Here is a 19,482-nt window from a genome sequence, read left to right on the forward strand (position 1 = left end):
CAAAATACAATAACAATATTAAATATACAGAGGAATACAACATATATATACAAGGTATATCAATACATATAAGTTAATATACTCATTTGTAATCTAATTGTTTGTTCAGAGGAGGTGAGACAGTCATGTGTTGTTATAAGAGGTTGGCCTTTCCTTAAAAATACATGTTACACATATTGGCCTATTTCCAAAGAGTTCTAATAAATAAAAATCAAACAGTTTTATTGGCCTTAGAAAACACTTTTATGACTATGAATGTCTGTTTGTTTAAATGTGAGAGCTCGTTAGAATCCAGTAGCATCGGTTAAGAAAGTAATAACAGTGCCGCTGAGATGGTTTATTGGTCTGAGGACTGTGGATCATAAAATATTGACGGTGGTATTTGAAGACGAAAGGAAAACAGGAATGCACTTGAGTGAAATTCATCCTTAATTGCATGAGACCCTCCAGTTTATTGAACCAAGATCACACAACCAGCCTGGAGTGCTGCTGCATTTCCTGTTTCCTAATTCAACAACAAACACAAGAACATAAGTTGTGATACTTCACTTTTAATTAAAAAATAGACACCTGAGACACCTGTGGTGAGCTCAGAGTGTTGAGGCTGTGGACACATCTGGCTTGGATCATTTAAAATGTAGTGGGTGGATTAACAGACAACCGTCTATTTCTGTTTCCGTTCCTCCAGACCGGCCACCGGCTCCCGTCAATGTGTCGGTCATGCACCTGCGGGCTGACTCGGCAACGGTTTACTGGGAGGTTCCAGAGGGAGATATAATAATTGGTTTCTCAATCTCGCAACAGGTAAATCCCCCTCATGTATTAAATGCATTGTAATCTTCTTAAAGCACAGTATAATACAAGTTATTAACATTAAAAGCAATAATCACAACACATTATAAAGCAGTATATTATGACTAATATGGTCAAGTATCAAAATACTTTTTTATGGAAGGATCATTGTATATTCTATTATCATTGTAATCACTGTTATAATGCATTATAATGTGATTATAAGTTTCTTCTATATTCACTGTTTGTTTCATGTGGAGTCAAAAATATATTTAGAAAAATATACCAGTACAGACAAAATGTTGTACAATAAATAGTTACTTTATGCATTATAGAAAGGTTAAAATGTATATCAACTATAAAAGTTATAATGCACAATGATACTTGCAAAAATAGTGAGTGGCCAACAATTATGATGTATAATGATACTTGACTTGAGAAGTGCAATGGGTACTATGAATGTATTATGAATATTAATGAGTGCTTATAAATTATAATTATACAGTGCTCTAAACAGATTAAAATGCATTGTAAGTGTAGTTATAAAGTATAAATGACGTAGGAATCATGCAAAATGTTTCACAAAAATGCATTTAATTTCGGGGCTTTTGCCCTTCGTGGTTTGGCATCGATTCGTCATGTCCTGTTGAAATGTTGTTCGCGCACGATGAAGCCAGTACGAAGAAGTCCACCTAGAATCAATTCACTTTCGGATAAATTGGTTGAAAACGACAATTTGTCAGACAATGAAAAGATAATATATTCACGGACTGCAGTCCGTAGAGGGGTTTGTGTGTTCAGCAAACGCTTCGTATCTTGAGTTTGTCCAACATACTGAGTAAGTGCTGTATGCACAGATTCCCGGGAGAAAGAAGAATACATGTTTTAGTCTGGATGCATAATCTTTGGAACCCTTCAAAGGTTTGCTTAGCATGATGCAAGCTGACTGAATATTGCCTTCAAGCCCCAAGTCAGAATAAAACTAATTGTCAAGAGAAAACAAGGGGAGCAGTGGGACAACCTCTTTGATTTTTTTGGAGGCTAAAACGATTTCAAAGGCTTAAAATAGTAAAACCAATACATGCTAATCCTGAATGTTTAAATGGCAGATGGTGCCACAATTGTTGTTTGTGCTTTATGCAACTCTAAACATCATGCAGCCATTTTACTCTGCTATTAACTCGTTCTGACTGATGGACTATTTCCGACACCTCAACGGCTGTTCCTCATGATATGCAGCTGAGTCTCAACACATTAAGTATGGCGGTTTAGGAATTACATCATTCATTGTTCACGGAGAATAACAACATTTTTGATCAGATCTTTCAGTCAAGCAGCGCCATAAAACACAGACACCTGGCCCAAAGCCACTTCAAGTGCAGATAAGAGTGAGAGCTCACACAGAGAGGATCTCTGCATGCAGGCAGGAGGGATAACTTTCACACCTTTGGGACTTTACTGTTCCAATAACGGTCAAAGACAAAGTCTGAGGCTATGCACGTTTGTGGTTCAAGGCACTTGCAGTCTAAATTAATCAAAAATATTCACTCCAGAGTCAAGACTCCATATGGTGAGAAGAAATTGCCAACTGTTCATATGATAAAGTACCCAGCATGTCGCTGTCAAACACCTTGAATATTTTCGGTTTGGTGACCTCTGTCTCACATAAAAAAATAGATAGGCTACATTATTGTTTTTAGTTTTTTGTATAATTCTATAAAGATTTAATTTATACTACGAGACTCTTTACAGAGAAGAAGGGTCTTCCTGAGGGACACATTGCAGGGCAATCACCCCATTGACCAATGTGTCGATTATCAGATCCTTCTTCCAATCCTCAGAGGCAGGAAGGACACACGCACCGACTCATCCGGGAAGTCAACACCACCAGCCGCTCCTGTGTCCTTTGGGACCTCGAGGAGGAGACAGACTACATCATACAGGTGCAGTCGATCGGCCTCTACGGGGAAAGCCAGGCCAGCACGAAGGTCCATTTTCGCACCCTCAGGAAGACAGACCTCTTCCCCTCCAACAGCTCCAATCAAGGTGAGCTGAGATACAGGGAATGAAAATCACCTGGAGAAGTTCACTTGAAAGAAATGGTCTGTGTGTGTGTTCAAGGACAAAAACAAAGCCACTCAAATACCACTCATCTCATCCACTTTTTATGATTTTATCCAGTCCTTTAACAACATTAAAAACTAGAACGGGCACTCGGTAGAGCGCATACCTTCGCATATCACAAGATTGGGCATTGAATTATGAACATGTTGGCATTAGTTGCATGCCAATTGGATAGAAATTGACCGTGCTATGGTAAAAAGAAGATTTTGACCTATCCATGACCTTGACCTTTGACCCGATTGATCCCAAAATCTAATCAAATGGTCCCCGGATAATAACCAATCACCCCACCAAATTTCATGCGATTCAAGAAGATGTTGACCTTTTCATGACCTTGACCTTGACCTTTGACCCGATCGATCCCAAAATCTAATCAAATGGTCCCCGGATAATAACCAGTCATCCCACCAAATTTCATGTGATTCGGTTTCAAACTTTTTTTGTGATGCGAATAACACGCATACAAATAAATAAATAAATAAATACACGGCGATCAAAACATAACCTTCCGCATTTTCAATGCGAAGGTAACAACAATGAGTCTATCCTGCTAACATGTTCTGTGCAGCCAGAGATGCAGTGTATAGCCCCTTGTCCTCAGCTTTGAGCTACATGCTAAGGTCAGCATGCTACTATGCTAACAACAACAAATATAACATGCTAATGTTGAGTCGGTGATATTTACAAGGTTCTCCATCTATTTGGCAATTTGCACTAAACACAAGGTAACCAAGGCTATGAGGGTTTCTGCTGGTGACCATGAATGTCAGAAGCCAGATTCATGGTGATCCGTAGTGGTTGAGATATTTTTTTGTTTGGATATCGTGAGAACTTTAAAATGGCATGTGGAGTTGTTTATTTGAATGAAGAAATACATATTTGACCGAGAGCAGTGGTGTGGCTCTGTTATGTGTTTATAACATATTTTTTAATGATAATGTATAGTTCCATGGCAAAGATAGGCTTTGGATACACCGACAATACCTCTTAGTAGGATACAATAATTCTCTGTCTTAGTATCTTTATGCGATCTGTAAATATTTACAAAATGGTAATTTAACTGCCAGATATTGTTTTAGTTTGTTAGTTTTTTTAAAGTCTCTCCTCAAGTCAACTCGATGCTATGAAGTTTGTCAAAAATCCCGTATATAATTGATGAGGTCACACACTGGTCACCGCAGCATCTGTTCCCAGTGTCGCATCTCACTGTGTGATGGAAGGCGATGGTGCATGGTGCAGCCGTGGGCCTCTCAGACAGGAGCAGCCGATTACAGATGCAGTTCTGCTGTTGCTCTAAAGCCTCTTCTGGCTGTTGAATGCTTTGACATTAATAATAAGGCACAGTAAAGGCGAGGGCAAGTAACCCGAAGCCTGCTCTCGCGGCGTCTCTCTGAGGAAGCTTTATGCAGGTTTATTATTGACACACTCTTCAAGCATGGCTGCAGGCAAGCTGCTCTGAATTCTGGGTGCCTCATCAGGAACCGGAACCACTCTGAAGCCTTTTGGATTCGGTGTCTATGCTCATGGGCTTGGGGAAATAGGACCATCATCAATAAAGAATAAGTTCAGTTTCTCACGACACAGACGAGGAAAGAGCGGGAAAAGGCTCTTTGCTTTATATTGTCAGCAGTTGGGTAGAGTTTAAATTTCTTTGGAAATCTTCTCTGCATCAGCCATGATTATGGGAGGGGCTAAATACATCAACAAAAATGCCAGCTTACATTTGACATTTGTCTAGAAACAGGTCTGTGCGGGGTCCATTAAGGTTTTTTTTATAATGGTTTATTTAATAAGGGACAGTGCACATTGATAAAAACTTTGCAGTAAATGTGCCAGAGTTAGCCAAGAGGCTATTTTTCATCTGTAGTCCCAATGTTGCTGATGTTAAGAACAAACCTAAAAACATAAGATTACAAATACAATCTACAAATAAAGCAAATAAGTGAATACAGACTCTGACATCACGCTCTTTTCTTGTTGCTTCATTTGAAATACTCTGGAAATGTTTCTGTATATATATTTGAGGTTGAAAAGCAATGGACTTCAGAAACTAACCATCGACATGAATCAAATCCTGATCAATGTTGCACTGTGGCGTTTTTTGACTGATGGTCATTGCCAAAACTCTTGGAAAACATTCAATGTGCAACATTAATGAGGATTTGACCGAGTTTTCCAAGTGGCCCACAGTAGCCTCATTTGTAGGTGTTTGTTTTTGTAAGAGTAAAAACAATCAGTGACAATCTAAGACCCGCACTGCTGCATCTCATGCCCCAGTTTAAAAGTCTAATCGCATTATATTTACGTGCCTCTTGTCCAGATTAGTACTAAACTTCTCTCTTCATGACACCTAATTAATGATGTACTGTAAAATCACCCCACGAGTGCAATCAGTGAAAGAACATAAAGAAGTAACATACAGTCTGTAGATCACAACAATATCCGCCTTCAGAGGTATAGAGACATGTTCTAAAGCAAAGCAGATATACTTTTACAACATCATCTTTTTTTAACCAACACATCGATTCCCGACCCCTGAACACGAATTTCCTTTGTTTCATGAAAATGGAATTTGTTTTGAGCTTTTCCACTTTCTGAAAGGATGTTTTTCAAAGCTTCCTCCTAAAATAGCAATATATGTATTCATCATAAAACGTAATGCGCCTAAATGTAATATTGTAATATTTTATTTTTTATTTAGTTGGCTGTGGCCTCGTGGAGCCATTACAGAGATCCTTTGTCACAGCCAAGTGCCTCCGATTGAAACTAAATTGATGTGCGGTATATGCCAGGCATTCCCAAGAGATAAAGCTATGATAAATATGAATCAATATTGCTTCTTCTTTTCTCTTTCCACAACACAATTATCGTTGATAATGTGATTACATATTAGTGCCACTATGCCACTGTTCACCAGTCCTGGACTAGATTCAGAACCAATCTATTTCACATGATTTATTTCCTGGCAGGACATATGCCACATGTTACTGGGATTTCTTTATTTTCCCAGGATCAATATGTCTTTCCAATGTCGACTTCAATTACATTTTTTTCCACAGAAAGCTTTTAATTATATTATATAGTTGTGTGCTTTGACTGCCCTTCAAAAGTGAGGCATGTTGTCAGAGGAGCAGGGTTTCTTGAAGATCAATGCATGTTGTATGTAAGCGGTTTATTTAATTCCAAAAATGTAAGCAATGGCTTTGTATCACATTTGCAAGCTAAACATATTTTGAAGAACTCAAATAGAATTAATTTCATTGAGGTTGGATTCCAGCATAATAAATGAACTTTCTTCATTACAAGCGAGTTACAATGTAAGATTAATTATAGTGAAAGGGATTCTCTTTTGCTTACAGACGGAGGGAGATCTGTGATTAAAGGGGAGGGGGGGGGGCTGTATTCATTCGTATGAACAGTGATGCAACAGTGCATACAAAATAATATCCAGATACTTTATCGAACTGATTCTCAAATAAAAGACACAAAGGCGGTATAATTGCTGCCTGCTGTCACTCAGCTGTCAAAGGGTTTCACGCAGAAAGAGAACAAAGAAGAAAATAACACAAAGAACGGACGCCTTGAGCAGTCAAATCTAACTATAGGTCGTCCTCTTAGACACAATTGCTGTGCGATGCTTCAAAGAGATGCCGAGTCAGAAGCTACACCGTGACTCCCCCATTAACGGCTCTGAAACAAAAAGTACGCTATACACGGAACATATTCTTTTGACTTTGACTGATACTCACAACTTTTCATCTGGTGTTCTCGTTTTATCTGCACGTACAATAGATGTAATGCAAGAGGAAGTCACATGTCGCATCTCTGTGACACCAGTACAGTGAGATTTTGCGCTGCTTGCCTGATATCTAAAAAATCGAGCATGTTTTTGTAATTTGAAGCTATTTTCCAGTGTGATGTTCTTTTTCCCTCTCTCCACACGACAACCAAGACTTCGAAACACACAACAGCATTGATCCCAATTAATAACAGCCATCATGTGAAGAGAGCTGAGAGTCTGGCATTCAGGGGCCAGTTTCTTGACAACTTCATCCACTAAAAGTCAATTGGGAAGAGTGGCGCTCTGGAAGAGTTCCAAACAGAAGAGATGGAGGGAGGAATTAGGCCCACAGCCAATCCACTTAAAGGAGGATTAATGCAAGACTTATTTGTGGTAATGCCCACCACATTTAGGATTTTTCTTTGTGAAATGGCATAAAATGGTTTTAGATCTGACATTATTGGGACATCCAGTAAAGAGCCCTGTGACTAATACTAGTGTCTCAGCTGACAGCCTGTCAGGGTGTTATTTCTACTCCTGTTTGCGATGTTGGTCAACTGGACTGCATATCAATGTATTTCATACGTGTTGTCTCTTCCATGTAAAGAAAGGGGAGGACAACATGTTCCCAGTGGCATTGAGGAGTCCGAGTTGACTGTACCTGTCTGTGCTCTCTCGTAGATGACCCCACTGTGCAGGGCCTGGACAAGTCCCGTCACCTGCAGACAGGAGAGATGATCATCATTGTGGTGGTGTTGGTCATGTGGGCAGGTAGGTTGGCAGAATGACTGTGGTTATGAATTATTCAGAGGAAGAAATCAAAGGGAAAGATGGGAAAAAACACTTACATACATACATATATATACATACATAGATACATACATATGTTGGAGTTGGAAATCGACACACCACCTGGACGACACTCACTGGAAGAAAGAGCGGTAGACTTCTACGTTACATCTATAAGCGTTTTATTCAGAAATCAGGATACAAGTAGACATCATGCATGGACCCCCCTCCAGAGCTCTGACCAGTGGCCTCAGCGCTGGAGAAAAAAAAGACGCCGGTTCAAAGTGAGCGGCCATCTTAAATACCCGACGGGACCAGTTCTGATTGGACAGGAGCATAAGGGGGCGGTGTCTTCTCATTGGTTCTTGTTGCCAGCTCCCGCCTCTGTCGTTCCTTCATTGGATGTTGTGGCCAGCGAATAAATGCATATATTTAGTAAGGGGGTTGTAAAAATAAAGAGATGATTCAAGGTCCTTTTGTTGAGAAGGACCCCTGTCCGGTCATTCATTAATGAAGGTATGGTGCCGGTTCCTCTCAGATGGCTGACTGAACAAAAGGACCGAATCATTAAAGAGGGAAAAGAGTGTGTGCGTGAGTGTGTGTGTGTTCAGATTGGGCCATACGTGACTTTGAAGAGAGAAACGGCCTCGTCCTAATCTCTCTGCCCCGGTGAGGTCAGAGGTGTGATTGCCCTTAACCTATGAATATAAAGAGCTTCTTCGGTCGTTGACCACTTCTAAGCTATACGTGATGTGGGGAACGGGGGTTGTGCATAGAACTTCCTTAGAGAATGTCACCGTTATCTTTATGGCGATCAGCCAGGCACCAGATTGCCCTGCCGAGGTATTCAACTCTCATTCAGTGTTTTTCCACCCTACATATAATCTATTTGCACACAATGTTAAGGGACAAGCCAAGCAAATATATATTCTTTAACAATCCCTCTTTTCACATCCGCTGGATGTGAACCCTTACTCCGGGTCTGGTCTCCTTGTCCTGTCTTAGCTCTGTCATTTGACGTGAATGAGTCTCCTGAAATATAATCTTTCGTTGCCTAGATTAAGGTCCCATAAGACCTGTAAGATACCTATTTCTCGGGGAGAGAGTCTCTCTCTGTTAGGGATGGAAACAGGGGCGTGGTTTCTGTCATGTGGTACTCCGATCCACCCTCTTAGATCTTCCATCCTAGGGAAGTCAGTATGTATGTGTGCGTTAAATCTGTAATGTGCAGGTGTAAAAGGAAAGAGGTGAAATTGAGAGTGGTCAGGCAGGGGGGGGTCTTGCATCCTAGCGGCTGGTGAGTAGCAGGTTGGCATCCTGATAACCAGTTGACGATCCGGTCCCCGCTGCAATCCATCTGCTTCATCCTGTCTGGTCCTGGAAGTCCTTCTGCTCCTCTGCTCCTCTGCTCCTCTGCTCCTCTGCTCCTCTGCTCCTCTGCTCCTCTGCTCCTCTGCTCCTCTGCTCCTCTGCTCCTCGTCAGCGTCTCCTCCGGCTGTCGATGGGGTCTTTATCCGGTGGTCTCGAACTTGATTTCGTCTGGATCGTCCTGGTCAGGCTTGTTGTTCTTCTTCCACTGGTGTCGCATGGGCCCTGGATACGAAATGACTCTCATGGGCCGCATCGTGGGTGGTAGAGCGTGCTCTTCATTGGCTCCTCAGTCTCTGAGCCGGGTGATGATGGTGTCCGATGCTCCTGTGGGCAGCTCCTCATGGCAGGTCCTCACAGCAGGCAGTCAGCACACGATGGAGGTCGATGCTGGAGCGTCAGGTGTAGCTGTTGAAGAGAATGAGAAAACACAACACAACAGCCACTAGGCCGGATCTATACAGAATGTGACACTTGACTATGAAAAATTGTATTTTAATTTCTATATTTAATAAGTATCTAATACTTTCTAGGCTTGAATTCGCAATCTTTAACTGAGTCGGAGGAACAGCTTCTCACCCCGTGTGGGAGGAATCATCTATTAAATGGCCATCCGTCGTCCAACAGAGTCTTAATTACTTATCCAATCCAATCTAACTTTATTTATCTTTACTGGTTATGATAAATGCAATTGATCCTATCTATGGCCCTTGACTAGGGCATAGAAATATTCAACTCCTACTAGGATCTGATAGCAGGCAGGTATTCGTCCAGCACCCTCCTCTCTCGTGCTCGAACCCTAAAACAGCTTATGGGGAAAAACAAAACATTTGCACATCGAGGTGCCATTAATGACAGGAGACGGTGAGCAGTGAGAGTCAATGTTGTCTGCACACATCTTCCTATGTTGCAGTCCTAACTCTTGCTCTAATGTCTCAGGCAGAAATGTGTGGAAGTGACCTCACATCTGTTAGTCAGAATTACCCTGATGAGGCAACTATTCAGCGGCTGGTTGTGATTCTTCGGCCGGCTGATCTGCAAATGTACAATGTGTTATACGGTGCTCCTCTTGGTGAAGCCTCTCACCTGGAGGGCGCTGTGAAGTCCTATGACTTCAAAACACCCTGTCCACCTGGGCTCAGTCCACTTCCCATGTGAACCTCGAGTCTTACCCAGTCACCTGGTTCCACTGATGACTCATCAGCTGGCTCCTAGTGGGCTTCAGCAACCTACTTGGAGAAAAACTTAGATCTGGTCAGTTATTTTTTTTTTCCCCAGAATATTCTCTGAAATATGTCAAGTCTAGGACTGTCTCCTAACTCTCTGTAGACCCCGCATGGGTCTTCATGTCAATAACTCATAGGAGAGAAATGTTCTCCCTCCTTTGAGGATAATTTAGCCATCATTGTCTCAATTGCTTCAATTGTTGATTAGCTCTCGCGACCATCACCTGTGATTGGGCAATAGACTGCTCCGTGTGAATGTGCTCTCTAGAAATATTTCTCAACTTCTTGTAGGTGCTTGTTTCTAAATGTGGTAAGTGTTTTGTTGCAAAACTGTGTGCCGTGGTCAGACCCTAATCTCTTCATTGGCTCCTGGTCCTCTGCCCTCCTTCCGGCGTCGAGATATCTGTTGATGAGGCCCCGCTATCTCTAATCCCCAGAGTCTTAGACTCAAAATCTGCCAATCCTCACTCAAAGGTGAGTCCAGCCTTTATCACCTAGTGATTAGTTCAAAGTTCCGCTAGAACAATGGAGGGGTCAAATGTCACTAACCCATGGTCAAAATGTCACTTCCGGTCAAGTCGCTTAACCAAGTATTTTCACAATAAGAGTCTTCTTTTCTTGCGATTTCTCTCTCTTTTCTGTCTAGTTCTTCTCTCATTTGTCTCTCTCTGTCTCCTTCTTGTCTCCTTTCTGTCTCCTTTCTTTCCAACCTTTCTTTTCCTGTCTTTCCTGGCAGGTTCTTCTCTAAACCTCACATGACTAATCCTACGATACTGGCAAGGGTCAGTCCCATGACCATTAGAACAGTTTGTCTGCCTTCCAGCCGTTCCTATAGTGGTTTGCGGGGGGACCTTCTAGCTGGGCTATCAGGCTCCCCGAAACCCCTACGGAACGACCTCTGTGGCATCCACATTTTTAGATCTGATTGTGTTTCTGTCAATGTCCTTGTTGGACAGGTGGCTGGGGCACAATGTGTCAGGTGGTGTCAAGGTGCCTCTGCCTTACCCTTGACCTGGACCATGTGTGAAGTAACCTCCTTCACTTCGTACAGACCAGTCCACCTAGGCTCAGTCCACTTCCTCTTGTGAACCCTGACCCTGACCCAGTCACCTACTTTTACTTTGGTTGGCTCTGCTGCCTCCTGATCGATCGTCTGGGCTCGAACAACCTGGTTTGAGAGAGCTTTGGTGAGAGAGAAATTAGAGCTTTTATGTATTCTGACATTTCAATTTTACAGACATCCAGAGGTGGCATATGACCTCCATCTCTGGGTGGCTCTGGCATACTTCTTCCTGTTAACAACTCACTTGGTGACGTCTTCCCCCCTGGTAATGCTCTCATGGTCATCAGTACCTAGTGGAAGCGCCTTCGCACATTTTCCTTTTAATAATTTGATTGGCTCTCTCGACCAATCCTTGAGACTGAGGGTGATATATAGACCCAAACTTGTAGGTTATGCCCAGTGCATATCAACTTTCCCCAGCAGTTTGTTGTTAAAATGTGTTCCGTTGTCGGACCTGATGCGTCTTGTAACTCTATACCTTGAGTGTGTGCCTGTGTGCACTATATGGGATGTGATCAAACACTCGCAAGTTATGTGTACAGGAGTGGCGGCTCTTCTTCGAATCTGTCGACGTTGAACCCCATCTACTATCACCACAACTATGGAAGGAACACAAATAAGATTACATCTTTTCATTTTATGATTCTCTGGGGTCCCTGATTCTAAACCTACTGATATCTGATCTATTAGTCTGTACTTGTCTGGCCCTCCTCTTAATAGTCTGTCCTCAACATAGATTGTTGTGTGCTTCTATCCCTCTTTTGAAATAGGATGGAATTCCTAAATCCGTCCTTTTCAATAATAATAATCTTAATAAACAGTCACCCTCTAGAATTCGTTACTTTAAACAAAACTGCCAATTTAGCACGTCGCATAAGTAGGTGTCAGTTTCTTAACAGCTCATGAGAAATCGATTACTCGTACGTCCAACGGACGACTGTAATAATAACCACTATTTTTCCAAAAAACAGTAAACCCAAAACTATCCTTTGAAACCGACTAAAATAAAAATAAGAAACTCAGTTTTGAAACGGTGATGAGAAATCAATTACTCGTACGCCTAACGGCATTACTGTAATAATAACCACTATTGTTTATCAGAAATCAATAGTAAACCCAACACTATATCTTCAACACTGACACTACAATCAAAACAGTCAACTTCTAGAAGAAAGGAGAGAAATAAAATAAAAAATGCTTGCGTCTGTCAAATCAATGCAGGAGAACCATGTCTTGTCTGAACTCACAGCGTCATCATTGTGCTTGAGTTAGGAATGTCATAATAAGTCGGCCTAATTAGTAAAGAACGGGTTACACATTTATTTATTGGCCCCAAATCAAGGCCCATTTTCCAAGTTTTACGAAATTTAATTAATTAATTTATTCCAGGGCGCCCTCGTCCTCTCCAGTACACCTGCCTATAACACCCATTCTATGATTTAAAAAATATATCTAGTCTGTTCCATCCTTAAGGGATGCTGGTGATGATTAAATTGGAATCGTACGTAGTTTTAACTCTATCTCTATGGGAGCTATCAGAATCAGTCACACATCAGTTCACCCTTTAGTCCTAAAAGTGTCTGGAAATAAGTTACGCATGTTGTCAGTGTCCCCATGATCAGTGTTCTCTCTACTATGTGTGTGTCTAAGCATGTGTCTCTAATATTAACTGGACCTCCGATGTGTGTGCAGTTCTGTACATGTTCTCAAATGTGGAGTAATGCAAGTGTTAATTTTGTTTGTGCACCCAGTCCGTAGCCTCAACCTCTGCTTTCACCATTGTTCTTCTCTGTGCCTCCACTCTGGACCAACACTGTGACGTGGAGCTGCGGCGTCAACGACTGCATACAAGCTGCAGCTCTGGTGTTCATTCACCAGCCGCTGCTACTCCTTGCTTCTCTGCATCGATCTCCAAGCCTCCTCAGCTGGGTCTTCACGAACCTCAATCTCGTGTTGCAGGCAGTCCCTCAGGATCTCAGATCTCATCTTGTATCAAGGAGGAGTTAAGGGCACAATGTCTTTGGTCCCCTGGTGGCGAGTCGGGATGCAGGACTTTGAACCAAAGTCTCCACTGCTGGCTGTTGTCATGCAGAGGTGTGATGTCATCATCATCTACTCTGTCCCACCGGACGCTTTGCTTCCTGTTCAGTGTCTCTTTAGTCTCCAGTTGAATCATTGGGTGACTAGTGGGTGTGGCACATTTCTGTTCAGTGGATACAGTTCGCTGTCAGCTGTTGGATCTGGGCACGCCTAATTCTGTGTCTCTGGTCCGGGCCTGGTGCCGTGGATCACTATTGCCTTGTGGCTGTGGCTATGTGTTGGGTGCTTGTTGTGGCGGGGTAGACATTATGAGAGTACTGAAGTGGTCCTGACTGAGACTGCTTAACCCTGTGGTGGATAAGGACAAAAATTAGCCCAATGTCCAGCCTGACTATAATTAAAACAGTTATCAATAATCGTCTAAAGCCTCCGTTGCCCCAGTTGTTACTCCTCTTACTCCTGAACGGGCTTCTTTTATGCATAACTAAGCTTGAAGCGGTGCAAACGTGGCTTGCTGTGGCTGTTGATAGATCAGTGCTTATGGATTTGGAGGAGGGGCTGGATACAGACTATGATGTATTGTGGTTGTGCTGCTGTCTGCTGCAGAGGGGGGGGCTGTTGAGGGGGAGTCTGTAGCTGTTGTTGAACAGGGGTTCCCTGGGGTCCATTGTAACCTCCAGGTCCTCCATAACTTCCTCCTCTGTATCTTCCTCTTCCTCCTCTTCCTCTGCCACCTCTTCCGTAATAGTTACCTCTAGGCCTCTTACAGTCTCTGGCAAAGTGCCCTGGCTCCTCACATATGAAACAATTGTATGGGCCTATTGTCCTGCCTCCTCTACCAGGTACATAGTTGGAGTCGTCATGGTGTCGTGTGTCGTCAGTCTGTCTGTACCCCCCGTTATTCAACGGCTGGGGATTCATCTTTGGGGACCGTGTGGGTTGGGGAGGGTAGACGGGAGGAAGGGGCTAATTGTTGTTGTTGTGTTCTTTTATATTTTATCTGAACTGCAAATGTCCGTTTTCTGTTAATATTATAAAAAATACGTACTTATTAAAAACTATGTTTCAGACAGAAAGATGATGGTCACACACTATCAATTAATAGTTATCTTCAAAAAGAATTCTTCAGTCACTGTTCTGCTCTGTTATTGTCTCGCTCTGAGTGGCTGCCAGGTGAAAAGCGGCGCGCGCAGCTATGTGGGGAAGGGGGGGCTACTCTGTTCTGTGAAGGCGCGTGCCCTCCGCGGGGACGCGCAGCAGCTTGTCTCCTCCTCCTGTGTTTACGTTTTCTGCTCTTGTTAAGCGGAGTTTCCTCGTTGTTTCTCAGTATCTCAAACTCGTACCTGCTCTTAAACGTAGTACATAATCGCCATACAATGTGTTCTTTACTCAGCAACGTGCCTTTCAAAACAATAAATCCTCATTTATCACTCGTGCAATTCAACAGACTAGAGCTTGCGTTGACACCGTGAGGTTTCGACTCTGCTTTGTTGATTCCACTTTGACAACATTTATTCACCACCGGTATTCAACATTCATTCACAGTTTATGCATTACACATGTGTTTAATTTCTACGCGGCCTCAGTTTTCTTAGAGGTCTACCTTCCAACGTTAATCGCTGGCCTCACTTATGTTAGAAGGCTTGACTAAATGCGGCCTCAGTTTCCTTAGAGGTCTACCTTCCAACGTTAATCGCTGGCCTCACTTATGTTAGAGGGCTTTAGTGTCAAACTGTATCGTGATTTCCCTTTTTACGCTTTATTCTATTATTTAAATTAAGTCAAAACATTTAGCAGTTCCAATACTCACATCCAATACTCCTGATCAAGTTTAGAGTGTTCAATTTGACTGATTTGAAATAAATAGGTTCAGTCCTACCTTATTTTGACACCGCGCGGTTCGATCAGTTTCTCGGAGCGGGTCTTAGAACAAGTGGTCCGTCTGGGGTCTCAGGTGCTGTCCTCCTCAGGTCTCTGGACCGGTTTTCACAACCATCGCTCTGCTACCATTTGTTGGAGTTGGAAATCGACACACCACCTGGACGACACTCACTGGAAGAAAGAGCGGTAGACTTCTACGTTACATCTATAAGCGTTTTATTCAGAAATCAGGATACAAGTAGACATCATGCATGGACCCCCCTCCAGAGCTCTGACCAGTGGCCTCAGCGCTGGAGAAAAAAAAGACGCCGGTTCAAAGTGAGCGGCCATCTTAAATACCCGACGGGAACAGTTCTGATTGGACAGGAGCATAAGGGGGCGGTGTCTTCTCATTGGTTCTTGTTGCCAGCTCCCGCCTCTGTCGTTCCTTCATTGGATGTTGTGGCCAGCGAATAAATGCATATATTTAGTAAGGGGGTTGTAAAAATAAAGAGATGATTCAAGGTCCTTTTGTTGAGAAGGACCCCTGTCCGGTCATTCATTAATGAAGGTATGGTGCCGGTTCCTCTCAGATGGCTGACTGAACAAAAGGACCGAATCATTAAAGAGGGGAAAAGAGTGTGTGCGTGAGTGTGTGTGTGTTCAGATTGGGCCATACGTGACTTTGAAGAGAGAAACGGCCTCGTCCTAATCTCTCTGCCCCGGTGAGGTCAGAGGTGTGATTGCCCTTAACCTATGAATATAAAGAGCTTCTTCGGTCGTTGACCACTTCTAAGCTATACGTGATGTGGGGAACGGGGGTTGTGCATAGAACTTCCTTAGAGAATGTCACCGTTATCTTTATGGCGATCAGCCAGGCACCAGATTGCCCTGCCGAGGTATTCAACTCTCATTCAGTGTTTTTCCACCCTACATATAATCTATTTGCACACAATGTTAAGGGACAAGCCAAGCAAATATATATTCTTTAACACATACATACCATACACACGGTACACAAATACATACATACAGTACACACAGCACATACATACAATACATACATACACACAGTACATATAGTATATAAATACACACATACATACAGTACACACAGCACATACATACATACACACAGTACATAAAGTATATACATACACACATACCTACATACAGTACACACAGCACATACATACAATACATACATACACACAGTACATACATACACACAGTACATATAGTATATAAATACACACAGTACATATAGTACATAAATACACACAGTACATATAGTATATAAATACACACATACATACAGTACACACAGCACATACATACATACATACACACACGTAGTACATGCAGTACATAGTATGATAAACTTGGCGGCTTTAGCTCAGTGGGGTAAGAGGGCCGTCCTGCAACACGGGTTGGTTGCGGATCCCGCTCTCCTCCCATTAGTTGCAAGGAAAAGTCTCTTGAGCACTGACTGAAACCCCCAGTGCTGCGCTTCCTTCACCCACTGCTCTCCCAAAATAACTAAGGATGGGTTAAATGCAGAGAACTAATTTCCCCTTGGGGATTAATAAAAGTGTATATTCTATTCTATTCTAAGATAGCAGAACTGAAACTAGTTTATATTTGAAGTCAGCCTCAATGATATAGACTAATAGTACTCACCTAATAGAGCGTTCACACTGTATATTCTCTCAAAGTAAGTATATAATACATTGAAACACCAATCAATAAGACAATTAATGGACAGTCATCCAGAACAAAAGCTGTAGGACTCCTGTGAATCTGCCCACTCGGCGTGTCTGGTCCCTTGCAGGCTTTTTTCCTTCAAAACAACATCACGCTTTTCTGAGCATTCTCTGTAACAAAGCTCTCCATCCATGTCGGAGTTTCTCCTCCTTTGAGGGAAGTGTGCCGATTAATGAAGTGTTGAGGCAGAATGAGAAGTGGCATATCTGACAGGCCGCCAGGAGCCGGGTTTCCCGCCCATGAGCACCGGATCGAGATGTTAAGTAATACTAATGAGAGTAAGCAGAGCAACATGGAGGCTGTGAAGCGTGGGAGTGCATGAATAAAAAACTCCTCATGTGGAGCGTTCATCATGGACTGCTCATTGGCAGCCGGTCCAGTTTCACGTCAGCTTATTCCCTGAAACGTTCACAATCTACAAAAGATAGTCGTTTACATCTGCATGTATCCTTGTGTTCGTTAATTCCATTTCTCCTTCAATTCATGTCCTATTTTTGTCCTTTTATCTTTCATATTTGTGTTACCTGTTAAGCAATGAAAAAGTAAACAATGCAATCTCATCTGCTATATTGAATACTGTGTGGCCATGTTCTGTTTTTTTCTAAAAGTGCTTAAAATGTTATAAAAAATCCCCGAATTGGCAGAGCAGCCGACATTTTCACTGAAACTTTGACAAAGGTGTCCCATTAAAACAGCAATAAAATGAACGGCAATGTAAACTTCACAAATGACTCAACCGCTGCTGTTATATAACCACCAAACAAACAAGTGGAAAATGTGGAGATGCCTACCATGAATATCTCACTATGACATGGAGCTGCAATATTGCAGGGTGCTTACAAGATGCCTGCATACAGAATGAAAAGAATAACTGTTATCTCTCACCGGTCCCTAGTCTATATTACAGTAAGCCCTAAATCAGTTTTTGAATAATTAATCAAAGCGTTCTCATATAAATCCATAACCTCGGTGAAGCGAGGGAGCGTAGCGTGAGCTCACAGCAGACTGGAGGCAGAGCTGCATTTGGCATATTGTAGCAAAGCAAACTGCGTGGAGGAGCTTTGAGATCCCGCCATCCCACTCTCTACGGAGCGACGTTACATTATCGACTTGTCCTTTCAGCGCGCTCACTTTGAAGAAGTGGTGACCAGTGGCGGCTGGTGAAATTTTTTTTTGGGGGGGAGCAGTTGGGCGACGCGGTTTAAATAGCACTCAACAATGAGAAGAAAAGAGGTTTTGAGTAGAATATTGTAAAAACCAAAGCTTTATTTCAAGAACACAGCGTGCTCATCAACACTGTCCAATAACAACTATCAACACACTGTAACTTTGGGCATGAGAGGTTCAGAGCAGAATTCTTTAAGAAACATTGGGTTGGGTTTTAGAGGTTTGCAAAATAAAAGAGTTTCACCTCACATGAAAGAGGTTCAGAGCAGATGTTACAGATGTGGAACGGGCATGGAAGAAGTCGGCTCAGATGGTGGATTTTCCCAGCACTTATTTATTCTGCAGAAGACAACAGAACACACACATTTGCCTTCTGATCTGTCTCTGCACTTCCACTTCCCTCAGCAAAATAAAACCATTGTCCATGGAAGACAGGACCACATTAAATCTAAATAATAACAATTCTCATCAAAACCATGACATGTAACATACAAGGAAAACAGAGACCCTAATGGACAAAATAAATAACTACATGAGCTAGAGTCATTTCAGCAGAAACAGAGAAAATTCTAACTTTGAACAAAAGGGAACACATACCTGCAGAAGACAACAGAACACACACATTTGCCTTCTGATCTGTCTCTGCACTTCCACTTCCTAGACACGCAAAACACAATTTACACAAGGAAAATATACGTCGGGGCGACCGGATGTAGCTAAACAAACGGTGCCAAAGTGGCTCAATGAGACCGCCACCAAACGTATATGTTGACGGTCTAAATGACACGACAGCTGGACGCCGTGATCGTATTTGCGACCATTACTGTATGTAACATAAACGGTTAATTTTTATAAAAGAATATAGCCAAAATAGTGCAACATCGTTTTTCACTCAATATAAAACCATTGTGAGCAGGGTTGCCAGGTCTGTGTGACAAAACCAGCCCAATGGCCAATCAAAACCAGCCCAAAAACCAGCCCAATATCAGAACTCAAAATATGCCCGTGCCAAACCATATACACTGCTTTTAAAGTCCAACAGCATTGCTATCATTGCCAAATATATTGTAATATCTACAAAGTAACAACATATGTTTAGTTTGCCAGCATTAAAAGCAGTTTTCCCTAAACAGTTATTTCCCCTATGTCCTAAAATGGCCTTGTGTAATTAGATACAGTATATTATCATAAATAAAATGTGTGTACGTGCTGATCTGGAGTCAGTTTGGTAGGATTTGGGTATGAATAAATTATTTCATTTAAAATATGGATTTTTATTTAAAGATATTCATGTAATTTGCATGCAAAATAGGTCAACCCGACAACCAACAAGGACAAAAATTCAACCCGCAACACTTCAAAAGTGGCCCGATTCCGCAGGAAAACCGCGGACCTGGCAACACTGCTCTATGGGCTGAGGGAACATAGGGTCTCTGATCTGCCGAATAATCCAATCGCGTGCGCATTTATGCGCCATCAGTCAGTCGCGCGCGCGGCGCACATTTAGC

General features: G+C 42.3%; 1 protein-coding gene across 1 annotated transcript in view; it reads left to right on the top strand.

The window, feature by feature from the left end:
* Nucleotides 1–19,482, top strand: part of fndc4a (fibronectin type III domain containing 4a) — a 37,860-nt gene that overhangs the window by 13,195 nt on the left and 5,183 nt on the right. The window contains exons 2-4 of the mRNA XM_056428903.1: nucleotides 689–804; nucleotides 2,634–2,838; nucleotides 7,379–7,468. Coding sequence (XP_056284878.1) covers nucleotides 689–804; nucleotides 2,634–2,838; nucleotides 7,379–7,468 — 411 coding nt within the window. The remainder of the gene's footprint in view (nucleotides 1–688; nucleotides 805–2,633; nucleotides 2,839–7,378; nucleotides 7,469–19,482) is intronic.

This window comes from Pseudoliparis swirei, chromosome 12, assembly GCF_029220125.1.
Source record: "Pseudoliparis swirei isolate HS2019 ecotype Mariana Trench chromosome 12, NWPU_hadal_v1, whole genome shotgun sequence".
Classification (NCBI taxonomy): domain Eukaryota; kingdom Metazoa; phylum Chordata; class Actinopteri; order Perciformes; family Liparidae; genus Pseudoliparis; species Pseudoliparis swirei.